Source organism: Macaca thibetana, chromosome 6, assembly GCF_024542745.1.
Source record: "Macaca thibetana thibetana isolate TM-01 chromosome 6, ASM2454274v1, whole genome shotgun sequence".
Lineage (NCBI taxonomy): Eukaryota > Metazoa > Chordata > Mammalia > Primates > Cercopithecidae > Macaca > Macaca thibetana.
Genome location: NC_065583.1, coordinates 100796331 through 100812365, shown reverse-complemented (window position 1 = coordinate 100812365; position 16035 = coordinate 100796331). Strand labels below are relative to the sequence as shown.

Below are 16035 nucleotides of genomic sequence, written 5' to 3'. Positions count from 1 at the left end.
ACTGTTTGGATGACGATAATTACCAAATCTTTTCAGATTTAGTGGGTCACTCCGATTTCTTAGCCGTAAAGACCTTAAGACATGGGAAACTGGTGAGATAAAGAAGGAATCCTGAAAATGGAAATACTTCCTTTAGTTCAGCATTCTAATGAAATAAGCAGACCTCGGAGAGCAAACGCAGACAAGATGGCTTTCTGTGGACAACAGTGTAAGGGATGCAGCATTGTGGCTGCTGGAAAGGCTGCCTAAACATCTACTACAATTCTTACTGTGTTTTTGCTTGCTTGTTTCAGCAGAGACAGACTCACTAGCAGACTTTTTCATGTAAATTAAAATTTTTTATTTCCAATGTTACATTTCCTTTCTTTTGTGTACCCAGGATTAATTTGAGATAAATCCACTAGACCATGTTGTCTGTTGTTAAGGGCCGAATCAAGTATCTCTGGGGATCCTACCTTCCCAGAAATGCAGAGAGAAAATACGCCAGGCATTCAACACTAATGTTTTCAAGTATGAACTTTTGACTGACCTAACATTGATGTTAGCCAAAAACAAACACATGAAACTTTTCTTTGCCCTTTTATTTTGGGTCATGGTTTTTAAACTTTTATCCTCCTAATCTATTAAAATCTATTTCAAAAGAATTCCAGTTTAATTTTATTGGCACTTGCAACTTATTCCAAACAAATACCTGGAGAGAATCTGCTGATTAGTCAGTGGCTCAGCTGTATAATTAGTCATGTACCGCATGACAACATTTTGGTCCTTGGGGGAATTGCATATACAGAGGTGTTCTCTCTATTTAGAAATGTTTAGACACACAAACATTTACCATTGTGTTACAGTAGCCTACAGTATTTAGTAGAGTAACATGCTGTCCAGGTTTTAGCCTAGGAGCACTATACTGTACCACATAGCCTAGGTGTGCAGTGGGCTATACTATCTAATTTTATGTAACTATATGCTCTGTAATGTCCATAGAATGACAAAATTGCCTAACGATGCATTTTCCAGAATGTATCCCCATCATTTAGTGAGGAGTGATGGTGGTGGTGTATATACTAACGTAAGTGCTTTGCTGATCACATCAGTGGCTCATCCAGACTAATATTCTGTCTCTGACATTGACAGCCAAAGGTAAGTTTAGGGTCTGGTTTTCTTCTATAGTGAGATCATAGAACAAATAATAGATGACGAGGGAATTTAGCAAAATAATGCAGATCTCCCCAGGTTTTACAACATCCCATTGTTTGTCAGTCATCCATGAATTCTCCTAAATCCCTTAAACTCCTCTGTGTTTTTGTCTTGTTCTGGCTCTTAAGGGCAAACACATAGTTCATAAGTCTAGGACCAGGCATTCAAGTGGTCTAGGACCAGACCATTCTATGAAATGGTCTCTTTGGTGCAAAATTTTACTAGTGACTTTTAGAACGTAAAAATGGTTTTTACTTTATACTTACTGACTGATTCAGAGAGTTCACTTGATTATTGAGGCTAGATTTTACTGTACTGATATCACATTCACTTTTATAAATAGGTTATTTTTTCTTATGTGTTCTCACCTGTATTTTTTATCAGTTCTGCTAATTTTAGGCAAGAAGATTGTTCAATGTAGTTTTTTTTTTTTTTTTTAGATAAATGAATGTCACATTGGCATGCCATTATTCTTAAGGCCTTTTAAAATTAAATAGATTATATTGAATTCATTTTTTTGAGGTTCTGTCTTTGGACTTCTTTCAGTTGATATAGTCTTGTCAATCTTTTATTTATACACACACACACACCCACACCCACCTGTATGTATGCCATTGGTTTTATCAAAAAGCCTGAAAATGCAAATTCTGCTTGTAAATATTGGTAGAGGAGAAAAAAAGAAAACCGTGAGACGAGTCTGTGTACCAGACTCATTGGTGTGTATATGGGATGAGTCTCTAAAACGTTGAGTTAAGCAAAATAATTAGTTTCCAAGGCGGATTTGTTTATCTTAGAGGTATTCCACTTTCAGTAGCATACTATATATTTTAAAAATAAAAATAAATTTAGTTTCTTTCATGAGTACCTCTTCTGCCTGTACTTTACATTTTTTAATTTAAAAAATTTATGAAGTTTTATTGTTAATTGACAAATAATTGTATATATTTGCATTAGTCAGGGCTCTCTACAGGGAGAGGACTATTAGGATAGATGTATATAAGGAGTATTGACTTACATGATCACAAGGTGAAGTCCCATCATAGGCTGTCTGCAAGCTGAGGGGCAAGGAAGCCAGTCCGAATCCCAAAACCTCAAAAGTAGGGAAGCCAACAGTGCAGCCTTCAGTTTGTTGCCAAAGGGCAGAGTCCTGGCAAACCACTGGTAGGTCCAAGAGTCCAAAAACTGAAGAACTGAGAGTCTGATGTTCAAGGGCAGGAAGAATCCAGCATGGGAGAAAGATGGAGGCTGCAAGACTCAGCCAGTCTAGTCCTTCCACGTTTCTCTGCCTGCTTTTAACCTAGCTACACTGGCAGCTGATTAGATGGTGCCCACCCAGATTGAGTGTGGGTCTGCCTCTCCTAGTCCAGTAAATGTTAATCTCCTTTGGCAACACCCTCACAGATACACCCAGGAACAATACTTTGCATCCTTCAACCCAGTCAAGTTGACACTCAGTATTAACCATCACAACATTTATGGGGTACAATGTGATATTTCATTACATATATACACTATAGAATGATCAAATCAGGCTAATTAATATATCTGTCACCTCAAACATTTATCATTTCTTTCGGTGAGAACATTTAAAATCCTCTTTTAGCTATTTTGACACATATACAATGCATTAACTGTAGTTACCGTACTGTGCAGTGGATCACCAGAACTTGTTCTTCTTGTCTAAACAAAACTTTGCACCAGTTGACCAGCATCTCCCTTTTCCCCATCTACCCTCTCCCCAGCCTCTGATAACCACCAATCTGATCTGTACTTCTATGAGTTTGACTTTATTAGATTTTACATATAAGTGAGATCATATGGTATTTCTCTGTCTGTGCCTGGCTTATTTCATTTTGTGTTGTGTCCTCTAGGTTCATCCATATTGTCAAAAATGACAGAATTTCCTGCTTTTTTAAAAGGCTGAATAGTATTCCAAAGTGTGTGTGTGTGTGTGTGTGTGTGCGTATCACATTTAAAAAATCTGTTCATCTATTGGTGGACACTTTGGTTGTTTCCATATCTTGAGAATTGTGAATAATGTGGCAGTGAACATAGGGAGTACAGATATCTCTTCAACATACTGATTTCAATTCCTTTGGATATATACCCAGAAATGGAATTGCTGGATCATATGGTAATTCTATTTTTAGTTTTTTGAGGAACTTCCATACTGTTCTACAAAGTGACTGTACTGATTTATAATACCACCAGCAGTGGACAAGGGTTCCCTTTTCTCCACATCTTTACCCATACTTGATATCTTTCATCTTTTTTAATAATAACTAATCTGAAAGGAGTGAGGTGACATCTCATCGTGGTTTTAATTTGCATTTCTCTGATTGGAGATGTTGAGCATTGTTTCATTTATCTATTGGCATGAATATGCCAATATGAAACATTTATCATTGTTTCATTTGTCTATTATCTGTATATCTTTTGAAAAATGTCTATTCAGATCTTTTGCCCATTTTTAACTAGGGTTATTTGTTTTCTTGTTATTGAGTAGTTTGAGTTCCCTGTATATTTGGGATATCAGCCCCTTATCCAGTGTATGATTTGCAAATATTTTCTCCTAGTCTCTGGTTTGTCTGTTTACTCTGTTCACTGTTTCCTTTGCTATGCAGGAGATTTTTAGTTTGATGCAATTCCATTTGTCTGTTTTTGCTTTTGTTGTCTATGGTTTTGTTCCTGAGCGTCCCAAAGCTTTTTCTCAAGTCTTTGCTCTTGATAGTCTTTTTACTTCGTGGTCTCTCTTTGTAGAATATTCTTCTGTTTCACTTTAATCTTTACAGGGTTAACTACTTATACTTGAGGTCTCAGCTTAAAACGTTATATTACTATCTTTGAAGAGGTTTTATTTGACCTCCTAATCTAAATTATGTTCCTTGTATCACTCATTGATAGCATATAGGGTTTATCATGATTGTTACCTGTGTTTACTTAATATGTATGAGGGGTCTTACATTATCTGTACAAGGGGTCTTCAGAAAGTTCATGGAAAATGCATATTATGAAAAAACTTTGCATAGATTTCAAAAAAATTTGGCACCAAAATAAACTCATACTAACTTGTTAGAGCGTATCTGAATAGGATGTAGTTTGAGGCATTAACAGGGATAAGATACCAGTTTGAAAAGAGCTTCTATCAGCACAACATGAATTCTGCTAAAAATTAAAGCAAGAACAAACATATTTATGGTGAAGCTTGGGTGGAAGAGTGGTGAAATCATTAATGCTTTATGAAAAGTTTCATGAGACCTCAAAATTAATACCACACATCTACAACCATCTGATTTTCAACAAACCCGATACAAACAAGCAATGGGGAAAGGATTCTCTATATGATAAATGTTGCTGGGAAAACTAGTTAGCCGGAGACTAAAAGTCCAAGATCAAAGGCATCAGTAGGGTTGGTGCCTTCTGAGGCCAATCAGGGAGAATCTGTTCCAGTCCTCTCTCCTAGCTGCTGGTGGTGTGCCGGCACTCTTTGGTGTTCCTTGGCTTGTAGATGTAGCTCCTTGATCTCTGCCTTCATGGTTAAATGGTGTGTTTGCTGTATGTATGTCTCTTCACACAGTGTTTTTTAATAAGGACATGGTCATATTGGATTAGGGGTCTACCCTACTGCAGAATGACCTCATCTTAATAATTCCATCTACAATGACCCTATTTCCAAATAAGATAACATTTTGAGATAATGGGGTAAGGACTTCAGCATATCTTTTTGGGGGTACACAATTCAACCCAAAACAAATAGGCCCACTATTTCCAAATTTTCTTCCTTTTGGTACAAGTAGACTGATTGTACCCATCTCTTTACTAGAAACAAGTGTTTTGATTATTATTTAAATGTTTTGCACATTTATTCAACATCTGATGTGAGGTTGTAAAAAACCATTGAATTTTGTAAAATTGCCAATCTTGTGCAATTTTGTGTTTGTAGTACAGTTCTCTGAAAAGTTATTCTCTTATCTTTGACAAATATCCTGGACAGTATCTGTCCAGGTAAACGTATGTATGGGAAGTGTTAGATTAATTTTAGAGATGAAAAAGAAACGTTTATATATATTTAAAAATAAAGGAAAATGCCTAGGAAGAAAGGAGCAGAGGTCTGAATCTAAGATTTGAAGAGAGAAAAGTAGCCAAGGTGGAATGGGAGAAGAGCTGAGGTCTAAGAGGTAAGATGTGTTCTCTGGGAACATGTCTTTGTATAGGACAAGCAGAGGACTTAAAGCTCTGAGGGATCAAGGGAGTAGAAAGAAAATGTCAGGCTAGTGAACTAATCTCTAACTGTGCTTTATTTTTTATCTGTATTTTTTTCAACTATCTTCAGAGATAGTGATTCTATTTTAGAGATAAGAAAAACTAAGTCTCAGTTTTTTCCAAGATCATCCAGCCAAGCACGTAGGGACCCTTTTGAAAGCATAGCTTTGGAGTTAATGATACTTCAGCTTGAGTTCTGATTCCCTTTTGTCACTTTGGAGAAGTTATGAATTTGTATATACCTCAGTTTCTTCACCTGTAAAATGGGAATTAACTACCTACCTCATTGTGGTGTTGTGAGGACCAAATGAGACAGTATATGTAAAAGGAATAGTGTGGTTCCTCATAACAATTTTTTGGTCAAGAAGATAGGCATGGTCTTTAGCATACCAAAAAATTGGAAGCAGTGTAATTATTAGTAGGGAAGGGGAAAATAAATTGTCTGGTTATATATCGGAATATTATACAGCAGTTAAAATGAATGAGTTAAGTCTACATGTATCAACATGGATAAATCTCAAAAAAAATGTTATAAAAGAACACATAAATTATACCACTTATTTAAATTTTGTCACACACACCGTTTAGGGGTTCAAACAGAAGTGGTGTTTTCTCATCACATGGGCAGTCAGGACAATAATAACTTCTGGGAAGTGAGAAAAGGGATAGAGATATAAGTAGGCTGGTGTTTTACATGTATTTGCAATATTTAATTTTTAAAAAATTATACAGAAAATACACACACATGAATTTTTTACATTGTACTGCTATTGGACTTTCACTAGCATCATAATCAGGTGAAAATGAGACCCATGCACATCTGTCTAGAAAGCCCATGCTGAACTTGAGAGCATCTGTTTTCCAGCACGTCTTGCATTAGAAAGACAGAAGATGGCCATCAGATGACCAAGGCTTCCAGGGATGGCAGGGAGAAGGCTGAGTGCTTGCACTGTCAGTTTCTAGGATCTGCCCGGTCATTTCTTTACCTAAATCTAGTACTTGCCTGTGTTTTCTTTTGCCTGTAGCTACCGTCAAGAATGTAGGGAGACTTTGCAAGGACTACTGGTGAGTAGGTAGAGTCTTTTATATGGGCCTCCTCTCAAAATAATATAACCATGAACAATTGAGGAATGTTTTTTATGGTCCCTTTTATTTAATGCTCTAAACTTGACTAAGTTCTGGAAACTGAGGAAGCTCAACCTCATGTTCTGATTGACTAAGTACATGCTAATGTGTTCGTTAACACAAAAACCAGTGCATTGGTTAGGGAAGCTAGCTGTTAACACAAAGATCCCAGAAAGTCTAATGACTCTAAAGGTGTGAAAGTTAATTTCTTCTTTTTTTTTATTTGAGTAAACAATCCATGGCTTTTCCAGATTGGGGGTGGGGTGAGACTCTCATCACATAGGCAGTTAGGAACCCCAGAGTCTCTTCAGTCTTAAACATGTGGCTTCCAACGTCATCTTGGCAACTGACGTCCAGCCAGTAGAAGGAGAAAGAACAGGGAGGTTATAGGTTTATGGCTTTTATGTAAGGTAGGCCTTGCATTGGCACATAGCTCTTCTGCCTAAATCTGATTATAAGCAGAAGAATGCATTCCGATGGTCACACCTTACTGCACGGGGGCTAACAAATGTCTGCTTGTTTTTCAAGGAGTAGGAAGAAATGTTTAGTGAATACCTAGCAGTCTATTGCCAGAGATGGTTTTTGTTGTTTCAATTCCATTGTACATTCTTCTTAGCATTTAAAAATTATTTGAACTTTTGAACGGTAATACCTTCACATACTTTAAAAGTTTAAAAATGTGAAAAGTTACACAGTAAAATGTTTGTTTATCATTCCTGCCCCACGTCTGCCCAGATCCCACTAGGTAATCATGGTTATTACTTTGTCATGTATACTTCCAGAAACATTTTGTTTAAAAAAGCAAATATGAATTATATATATATATATATATATATGAGAAATCTCTTCCTCCCTTATTACATAGATGAAGCCATGATATACCCAGAACTTTGTACTTGGCTGTTTTCCCTTAGTAGTATAAGATAGTTATTTTGAATTTTGTATTACTCAGTCTCAATAAGAAGGTGGTGTTCCCAGCCTCAGGGAATTTCTAATCTAGTCTGGTCAAGGTATAATCTACTAGTAAGGAGAAGGAGATATGAGTAGTGGAAGCTTTTGTACTAAAATCAAATACCTGTTACTCACTCTGCAACTCAATATCAAAATTAGAGCAAATGAGTTATACCTTTTTAAGTCAAATTAGATTTTTAGAAAACTGCTTCAGGAAATTAGGCATGCTAAGATAATTCTTGGCGTTTAAATCATGTAAATTAAAATTAAGGGAATAGCAAATGGTTTGCGTTAGGAAATAGATCTTTGGCTACATTTTTGCATGATTTTCTGATGCACTAAGTACATTTTAGTGGTCAATGTTCTCTACATTAAATGGCTTTTGTTTTGGTAAACCCATATGTTTGGAGTATTAATGGTTGTATTTCTAATTTGTTACTCTGGCCCAAATGATGAAGTAATAGAATGTTACATATTTCCTTCCACTTAACATTTAATTTAGATTAATGAAACTAAATGTCAGTTTTAACTCTGGAACTTCTTAAAATGAACTACACTGGGAAGCCCTCTGAATTCTTTGTGGTTTCCCGTGTTCCATGAGCCACCAACAGAGTGTTCACCTGCAGTGACTCTGGTTTACTCAGCCCCCAGGGGGGGCTCGGAAATGGGAAGGGAGAGTAGCATGTGGTGCGTAATTGAGAGCTGTGTTTGGTTGGGACTGACCTGGTGCCCCTTTTGTCTGCTGGGTTGAATGGGAGTTTAAAGGAGGAACTGCTGCTGCTAAGAATGAAATGAACCCAAGTGCCTCTTACCCAAATGTTTGTCCCGACTGTCAATGCATAGGGATTAACTAACATCCAGGAACTTTTAGCTGGCCTCTGCTTTGTTCTTCAACATTAGGACCTTCAGTGAGCTCTAGACCTGCACAAATGACCTGCAGCAAATATGGCAGCTTTCATTTGGGCTGAGGAAGAGGAATATTGGAAAGAATGAGGAGAAGGAGATAAATATCTTTTCTTTCTTGGCCCTTCCTGCTTTATCTTTCTCCATCTTTATGCCTTTATTAATGAGGATTTTCCAAATATCTCTCTTCAAAAATGCCATAAGAAGATTTCATTTTCTGTGGTTTTAATATCATAAAATATCTCCCTATGTGAAATAACTGGATATGCTGGATCAAGCGTAACAAACATCCCTTTAGGACATTGCTGAATCTGTATTTAAAACATAAGGGGAAAACTCAGAACAGATGGGAAAAGGACTGGAAGTGGAAGTGAATTGACTGCTGCAGCTGCCCTCTGGGCTCCTGCAGATCTTGGTAATCAAAAGGATTGGGGTTCAGTTGCCTTGTGGGAGACAGGAGACAGGGCCTTGGGTCCATTTAAGTTAGGGATACTATAGTAATATGAGACACTCAAAGGACTGTGGTCTCAGTAGAGAGGTGACAAATGTGTCTCAACCTGTTCTTACCTGAGGAAAATGTTTCTAAGAATTCTTAACCACAGGTCCTCCCTCATAGATTTTCAGTTTCAATTTATACTCTGTGTGGTCTGGCAATTTCCAAGCTGTGAAACTTATTTAAAACAGTCTGATTGTACTCACATAAATCACCAAGTTAAAAAAAAAAAACAAAATAGAATAAAAAATATGAGCATAGAAAATAAATACTATCAAAGGGGCTCAGATTGATTTAAAAAGGAACCACATAGAATTCTTTAAAACTGAATGGACTAAAGAACTCATTCATGTAACCAAAAACCATCTCTTCTACAAAAACTATTGAAATTAAAAAAAGAATGACTTAAGTAAGAATGGATCTTATACTCCAAAAAGAAAGAAAGAAAACAACAACAAAAAAGCAGTATATGGGTTAAATAAGAATAGAGGAAATGACTGAAATGCAAGATAATACCTGAAGAAATTACCTATAATGTAGCATAGGGTGGCAATGTCAGGCCTTCAGTGTTGCTTCTCTGGATTTTTGAAACAGCTTTCTAACTAGTATTCCTGCTACTGTTCTTATGTGCATCCAAACTATTAGCCTTGGATCCCAGCTCCTGTGGTCACATTTTCAAACCTTCACCCTCCATTTTCCACTTATCTTTTATAGACAATAGCTAATCTTTTACTCAATAGCTACCCCCAGGAAATCCTCCCTGATCCTAAAACTGCATTTGTTCATTAGATGCTCCTGGCCTGTGTTCCCATTGTATCTAGATCCTAACCCAGTTATAATCTTATTACATTGTTATCATTAATGCTTTTTAAAAGTTTTACTATTCATCACTAGAGTGTAAGTTCTTTGTAGACTAGCAAGGCTCTCTTGTTAACAATTATAGCCCTAATGTCTACCATTTGTACAATCAGTACTTTGTAAGCACTCAGTAATTGTTCATTGAATGTAAAAATGAACAGTATATGTGAAAGGTGAAGCTAGATAGGTCTAATGATGCTTAGATCCTGGGAAAGGGCTTATGGTTCATGTTTCTGACAGGAGATTATTTAGGTAGTTTGTTTAACCATTTCACATGACCAGTGTGTTAATGTCTGAATTTAATTTACTCATTCTGTGTCGTCTTTAAAGCCAAACTTTTCAGTAAAACGAAACCAAACAAAAATCCACTCCCAGCAGTCTGTATTTCAGCTCCCCACCCCCACCAGATAACCTTTTTTTTAAAACATTTTATGTTTGTGGGTACACAGTAGGTATATATATTAAGGGTATATGAGATATTGTGATGCAGGCATACAATGTATAATAATCACATCAGGGTAAATGGGGTATCCATCACTCAAGCATTTACCATTTCTTTGTGTTACTGATATTCCCATTATACTCTTTTAGTTATTTTTAAATGTACAATAAATTGTTGGCTGTAGTCACCCTGTTGCACTATCAAATACTAGATCTTATTCAACATATCTATACAAAATTATCTTAAGTTTGAATTATAGAGGCGTTTTCACAGTAGCAACCAGTAGGTACTGACACCATCACTGACAATAGCTTTAGGTCACACTCTGTGTTTCTGAGTGACAGCCAAACACAGTAGATACTCACGTCACCACCTAGTTTATCTTCAAATATGAAGGACTCCAGTGACACTCACTTTTACTCCTTGCATCTTTGGTAGTAAAGAAGAATCTTTGTCATCCCCAGGACCTCGTCTTTTTGTTTGTTTGGTACATGGAATGAAATGACTCAGGTGCCTTCTTTCAGTTATTTAAGTTGTATAGTAAGATCAACTGTAGAATACTATCAGGCATCTTGGAATAATATCTTTATCATCATCCAATTGATGCTTCTTCCAGTTTTGTTTCCTGTTGCTGTCACTCAATCTCTGTCATTAATTGCACTAAAATAATAATTCTCTATTGTGTCCTGACATATTGTTTTGTTACACTTATTTGGAAGGTCTTGTTACTACTGCACATTAAACAACAATTCTAAGGTATGTGAATTGTTTAATTTTAAAAAGTGTAGTCATTCTTGCTTATTTCCATTCTGATCTTCATATAGGAGTTAAAGATGGAATTATAGCTAACCGCAGTGATGAGAAATTCATGGTGAACAGTGCCACATACCCTTTCACTCTCTCCCTGCCCATTTAGACCTCCATAATTATTAATCGTTATAGTGTGCTTTCTCAGTGCAACCTACTGTCCAGTCTCAGCACAGCGAGTACTTCAGATCATCACTGCTTGTCAGGTTTAGCCCTCAAGATGCCAGGACTAGCTTTCCTTATATAGTTCCCACTTGTTCACTTTGCACAAAATACCTGTTTACATATCTATGCCCTAAGGTTTGTCCTCACATGGTAATTTCTGAGCTCATATTTTGGGTGCTATTTATCCCTCTTCCGTGCTGTTCTTTGTAGTGTCTACTAAACAAAACTTGTAATGATGTGGTAACAGTAAACATTTATGAGTGGTTCTCATGATGTAGCAGGTACTGCATTAAGTACCTGACATGTATTATTTCATTGAATTCTTTTACTAACACCAAGAGTTAGGGCCTATTGCTCTTCTCATTTTATAGATGGAGAAACTAGGGCAAGGCTAAATAATTGGTAAATGGCAGAGCCTGAGTTTGAATCAAGGCCACCTGACTTCTGAGCCCAAATTGTTAACCTCTGAGGTAGCCCTTAAAGAAGGTTGGGTTAAAACCAAACTGATTGATAGTGAACATACTGCTTTTGCTTATGTTGGCACTGGCTAGAATGAAAACCTTTTCCTTTATATTTTCCCAGATTCCAAACTAACTTGGCCTAACCTTTCAAGTCTCTAAGAAATTTATAGTTTTATATCTATTAAAAAAGTCTTCTGGTAGACTTCATAAATATGACTTAGGTTTTTATTAAACTCTTTTGCTCGTATCTTTCTATATCTCAGAAAACCTTTAATTTTTGAGACAGTAGCTATTTGTGTAGGCTGTCTTATACGTTCACAGATGGCATTATTTTATCAGTCCTCAAACCATCTGTAGCATCAACTTAGTCTATTCCAATTGGTGTCATCTTTCATTTATGCAGGAGTGAGTTATTAAAGTAAAATTTTATATTTGTATAACATTTTGGGTAAATGTTAGAGTAAAACATTGGTTTATTTTATCACAACAATCCTTTGCAAAGAAAATTTATTTTTTCCAGCTCATCTTGATTTACTTTATATGTAGTCTTCGGAATGAAATTGAATCAAATAACTGTTTATTGAGCACAAATTATTATCTTGAAATGTAAGGATAAGAAATGACCCCTGTGTTCACTGAATTTATAGTCTTGTAGGAAAGACAGTGAAGTAGTAAATTCCCATTGAAGAAGAAATACAATTATGATTACCATTATGCGAAGAGAAAAGATGGTAGTATGGGAAATGATAGTAAAGGGATTAAGTCTGGTCTAGTGAATCTAGAAAGGCCTTTCAGGGGAAGAGTGGGTAGGAGTTCACCAGACGAAGTGTAGCTGATGGGTGATAGGGAAGAGGAAAATAACATTGTAGGCAAAGTAAGCAGCAAATGAGAAAGCCTCCATGGCAGAGAGCTTGGAGTAACTAAGTCATTGAAAGATATGCAGTCTGACTGGAACTTAGAGTAGGAGGAAGAGAGTGACATGTGATCTCAGGGGAGACCTGAGAGCTAAACAGGTATCAGTTGTTTTTTAGGACAATTAAAGATTCTGGATTTGAACCTAAGATTAATGGCAAGTCACGGATGAGTTTAAAGCGGAGGTGTGGCATGAACAGATTTGGGCTATAGGAAAACCACTTGGGCTGCCGTGTGGAGAATGAGTTGGAAAAAGGGACAGAAGTGGGGGGGAAAGTTAGGCTGTTTCAATATGATTTTTACTTAGGCTATAGTAGTGGCAGTAGAGGCGGAGGGTGGTGGATAGATTACAGAGGCCACCCTGCTGAGATTGGAAGAGCCAACCCGTGTGTGTACAAAGCTCTGTCTTGCTTTCCTGCATCGTACTATTGTACTAACAAATGGTCTTTCTGCATATAAGAGTATGAGCCAGAGAAAAATGAACAAACATGAGGCCTGAAGTTAGTATAGAAGCTCTGTATTATGAAAAGGCATGATCTCACAGGTAGTTAAGGATAATAAAGACAAAAACACTCAACTAAATGGAAAGTCCTCAGTTTGATTGTAATCTAGCCAGGATCCTGATCTGAGATTTGCTCTTCATATTAGTGTGTATGATGTCAACAGAATTTTGAGAGACAGACATGTTTATTCAGTGGCCGATGCCTCCTTTCCCCCAAAACATCTTTCATCCACTTGCTTATTTATTCATTGTATTCATTTACAAATACTTCAAATCCTTACTGAGGGCTTACTACTCACCAGACATGTTTACTTATCTTAGTTTTTAATACTACATATGGCCATTATTCCTAGTGTGGGCCTTTGATGTTTATAGGTACTTCATGGACCACTTCTCATTGAGGATACATTTAGTCCATCAGGTTTCCGTTTTAAGTTGACTCATCACTTAAAGTGTAGCCATTGGTAAAATCCTGCAATCCTGATCTCCTGTGGCCCATATCCTCTGCACTTTCTATTGCTACTCCCCAGTCTTTGGTCAGGGTCAGTATGTTTAATTCCATTTCATTCAAACAGTTGGTCAGTTCAGCCATCACCACCACCACTAAGTCATCTTGTTGATCATTGTTGAACTATTATATTAGCCAAGGTAATGCAAGCTATCAGCAAACAAGTTCTCCATGTAAGTGGCTTAAATACATTAGAAGTTTATTTCTTGCTAATATAAGTTCAATTGGTAACAGATACAGGAATGGTGGATTTTCTGCTCCACTGTGGACTCAGGCTGATGGAGTCACCATGGGGCTCACAAGCTTGCCTAGCTGGCAAAGGGAGTTAGGTGAATGTGAAAGCTTATTCAGGAAGTTTTTATGGGCCAGGGCTAGAGGTGGCTTACATCATTCCCACCCATGCTTCAGAACTCAGGTACATGTCCATACTTAACTACAGGGGAGACTGGGAAATGTAGTCTGTGTGTTTTCTTGGTAAGCCTGTCTTTGTCAAACCCAGCTAGTGAATGTCCTTGTACAATACCTGCTGTTTGATTCAGATATAATAAGAGGCATGGAAGGACCAGATCTATTGTTGTAGGACTTTTTCCTTAGTTCAGCTAAAGACAGTGGGGTTGGGGGAGGGTGGTCCTCATCACACAGCCATGTAAAATTAGGCTCACAGACAGTTCGAAGGAGGAGAAAAATGGAATTCATTGGGCAAAGAGGAATAAAAAGGGAAACAGGGACTCTCCACCAAGTCAGAACAAGAATCTTGCTAGTATGCTTCCCGCCTCACAGACTGTAATCCCAGGTTCCACCCAGGAGGAGGAGGGGCCAGGCTCCTCCCTGCTGCCAAAAGCATGAACTTCTGCGTCTCCACTCCAGTGTACCCTCCTCCCAGTGCATATGCCCATTGGAGTTTTTTCAGGGTGCCCTTCCCACCTGTCTCAATATGAAGGAGGAATTTCCTTTGTGCCTAATAAGTGGCTGTGTCACAGTCCTGGACATTAGAATGGGAAATGTCTACATTCTGAACTCCTAACATATCTGATCATTGCTATTACTCTTTTCTCACAGGGAAATAAATGCCCGGCTTGATGCTGTATCTGAAGTTCTCCATTCAGAATCTAGTGTGTTTGGTCAGATAGAAAATCATCTACGTAAATTGCCTGACATAGAGAGAGGACTCTGTAGCATTTATCACAAAAAAGTAAGTGTGACAAATCTAATAAAGCTGACAGTGTTCTTCAGCTCACAAATTAAAAGAAAACTTTTAAAGGAAAGTTTTATTAAAAGAAAACTTCTGAGAGCTCTATTATTATTTTATTTTGTAAAATCTTACAAATATAGCATGCGAGACTAGCTGAATCCTCAGAAATTTTAATAGCACAAATTAGAATTATTCCAATTTAACCATTGTAAAAAATAGTTTTCTCATGTACATTAACTACAGCCACATAGAGGCCCTTCTCTTATAATACAGGATATTCTCCTGTTTCATCCTGAAAGTATAGACTATTATCAAAATAGGAAATTTATGTAGACTAGTTATTTTAGAAAAAAGATACCTTATTTCTTTTGATCTTAGAACAACTTATTATTTCTTAAACTAAGGAAAAATCTGCTAGTATAACATCTGTGGTGGTAATTAGTATGAAAACAAGCTTGGATATTGAAGGTGAGTAAAGGATTATTTTGATTTTTATCACTTAAGCTTTATAGTTTGAGTCATAGCAAAAATGAGTCATTTTCCACTTTTAGGGAAATAATTTAGGTTATCTTCAAAATATGCCTAAAATTTAAAAAAATTATTAATACTTTTAAATGATAAAAAACACGATAAACTCTTTATGGGGTTTTACTTTTTGCAGAAGTCATTTACACACTTTATACTCTTTGTTCCTTGTCAAAACTTTATGACATTGAGAAGTTACTATTTTTATTACGTTCTTACTAATAAGAAATTGTATCTAATGCTATGTATATGTGTGTGTGTGTGTATATATGTGTGTGTGTGTGTATGTATATATATATATATATATAAATTGCTGCAACCACTTGAATTACTTTGGCTCATATGATGATGCTGAGAGGTTTAATAACTTGCTAGTAACAGAATCTGTATTTAGACCCAGGATTCTTGATTGTGTTTTCATTGGCTGTGTCTTTTGGACACTATCATGTTTGATGTGTTATCTTGACTGCCTTTTTTTTTTTTTTCTGTTTGCCACTTTTCATAAGCAAATTTTATTTTTCCTCCAAACGTAACTCCTTGCCAATATAATAATTTTACTGTAAAACAGTTTTTATATGCCTAAATTTTTACTTTATTTTTGAGACAGAGTTTCATTCTTGTCACCCAGGCTGGAGTGCAATGGGGTGATCTCGGCTCACTGCAACCTACACCTCCCAGGTTTAAGCGATTCTTCTGTCTCAGCCTCCTGAGTAGCTGGGATTACAGGCACCCGC

At 36.8% G+C, this 16035-nt stretch overlaps 1 protein-coding gene across 2 annotated transcripts in view; it reads left to right on the top strand.

Moving 5' to 3' along the window:
• Positions 1-16035, top strand: part of MSH3 (mutS homolog 3) — a 221234-nt gene that overhangs the window by 90927 nt on the left and 114272 nt on the right. For both annotated transcript variants that reach the window (XM_050795642.1, XM_050795643.1), the window contains exon 13: positions 14644-14776. In XM_050795642.1, the coding sequence (XP_050651599.1) occupies positions 14644-14776 (133 nt within the window). The remainder of the gene's footprint in view (positions 1-14643; positions 14777-16035) is intronic.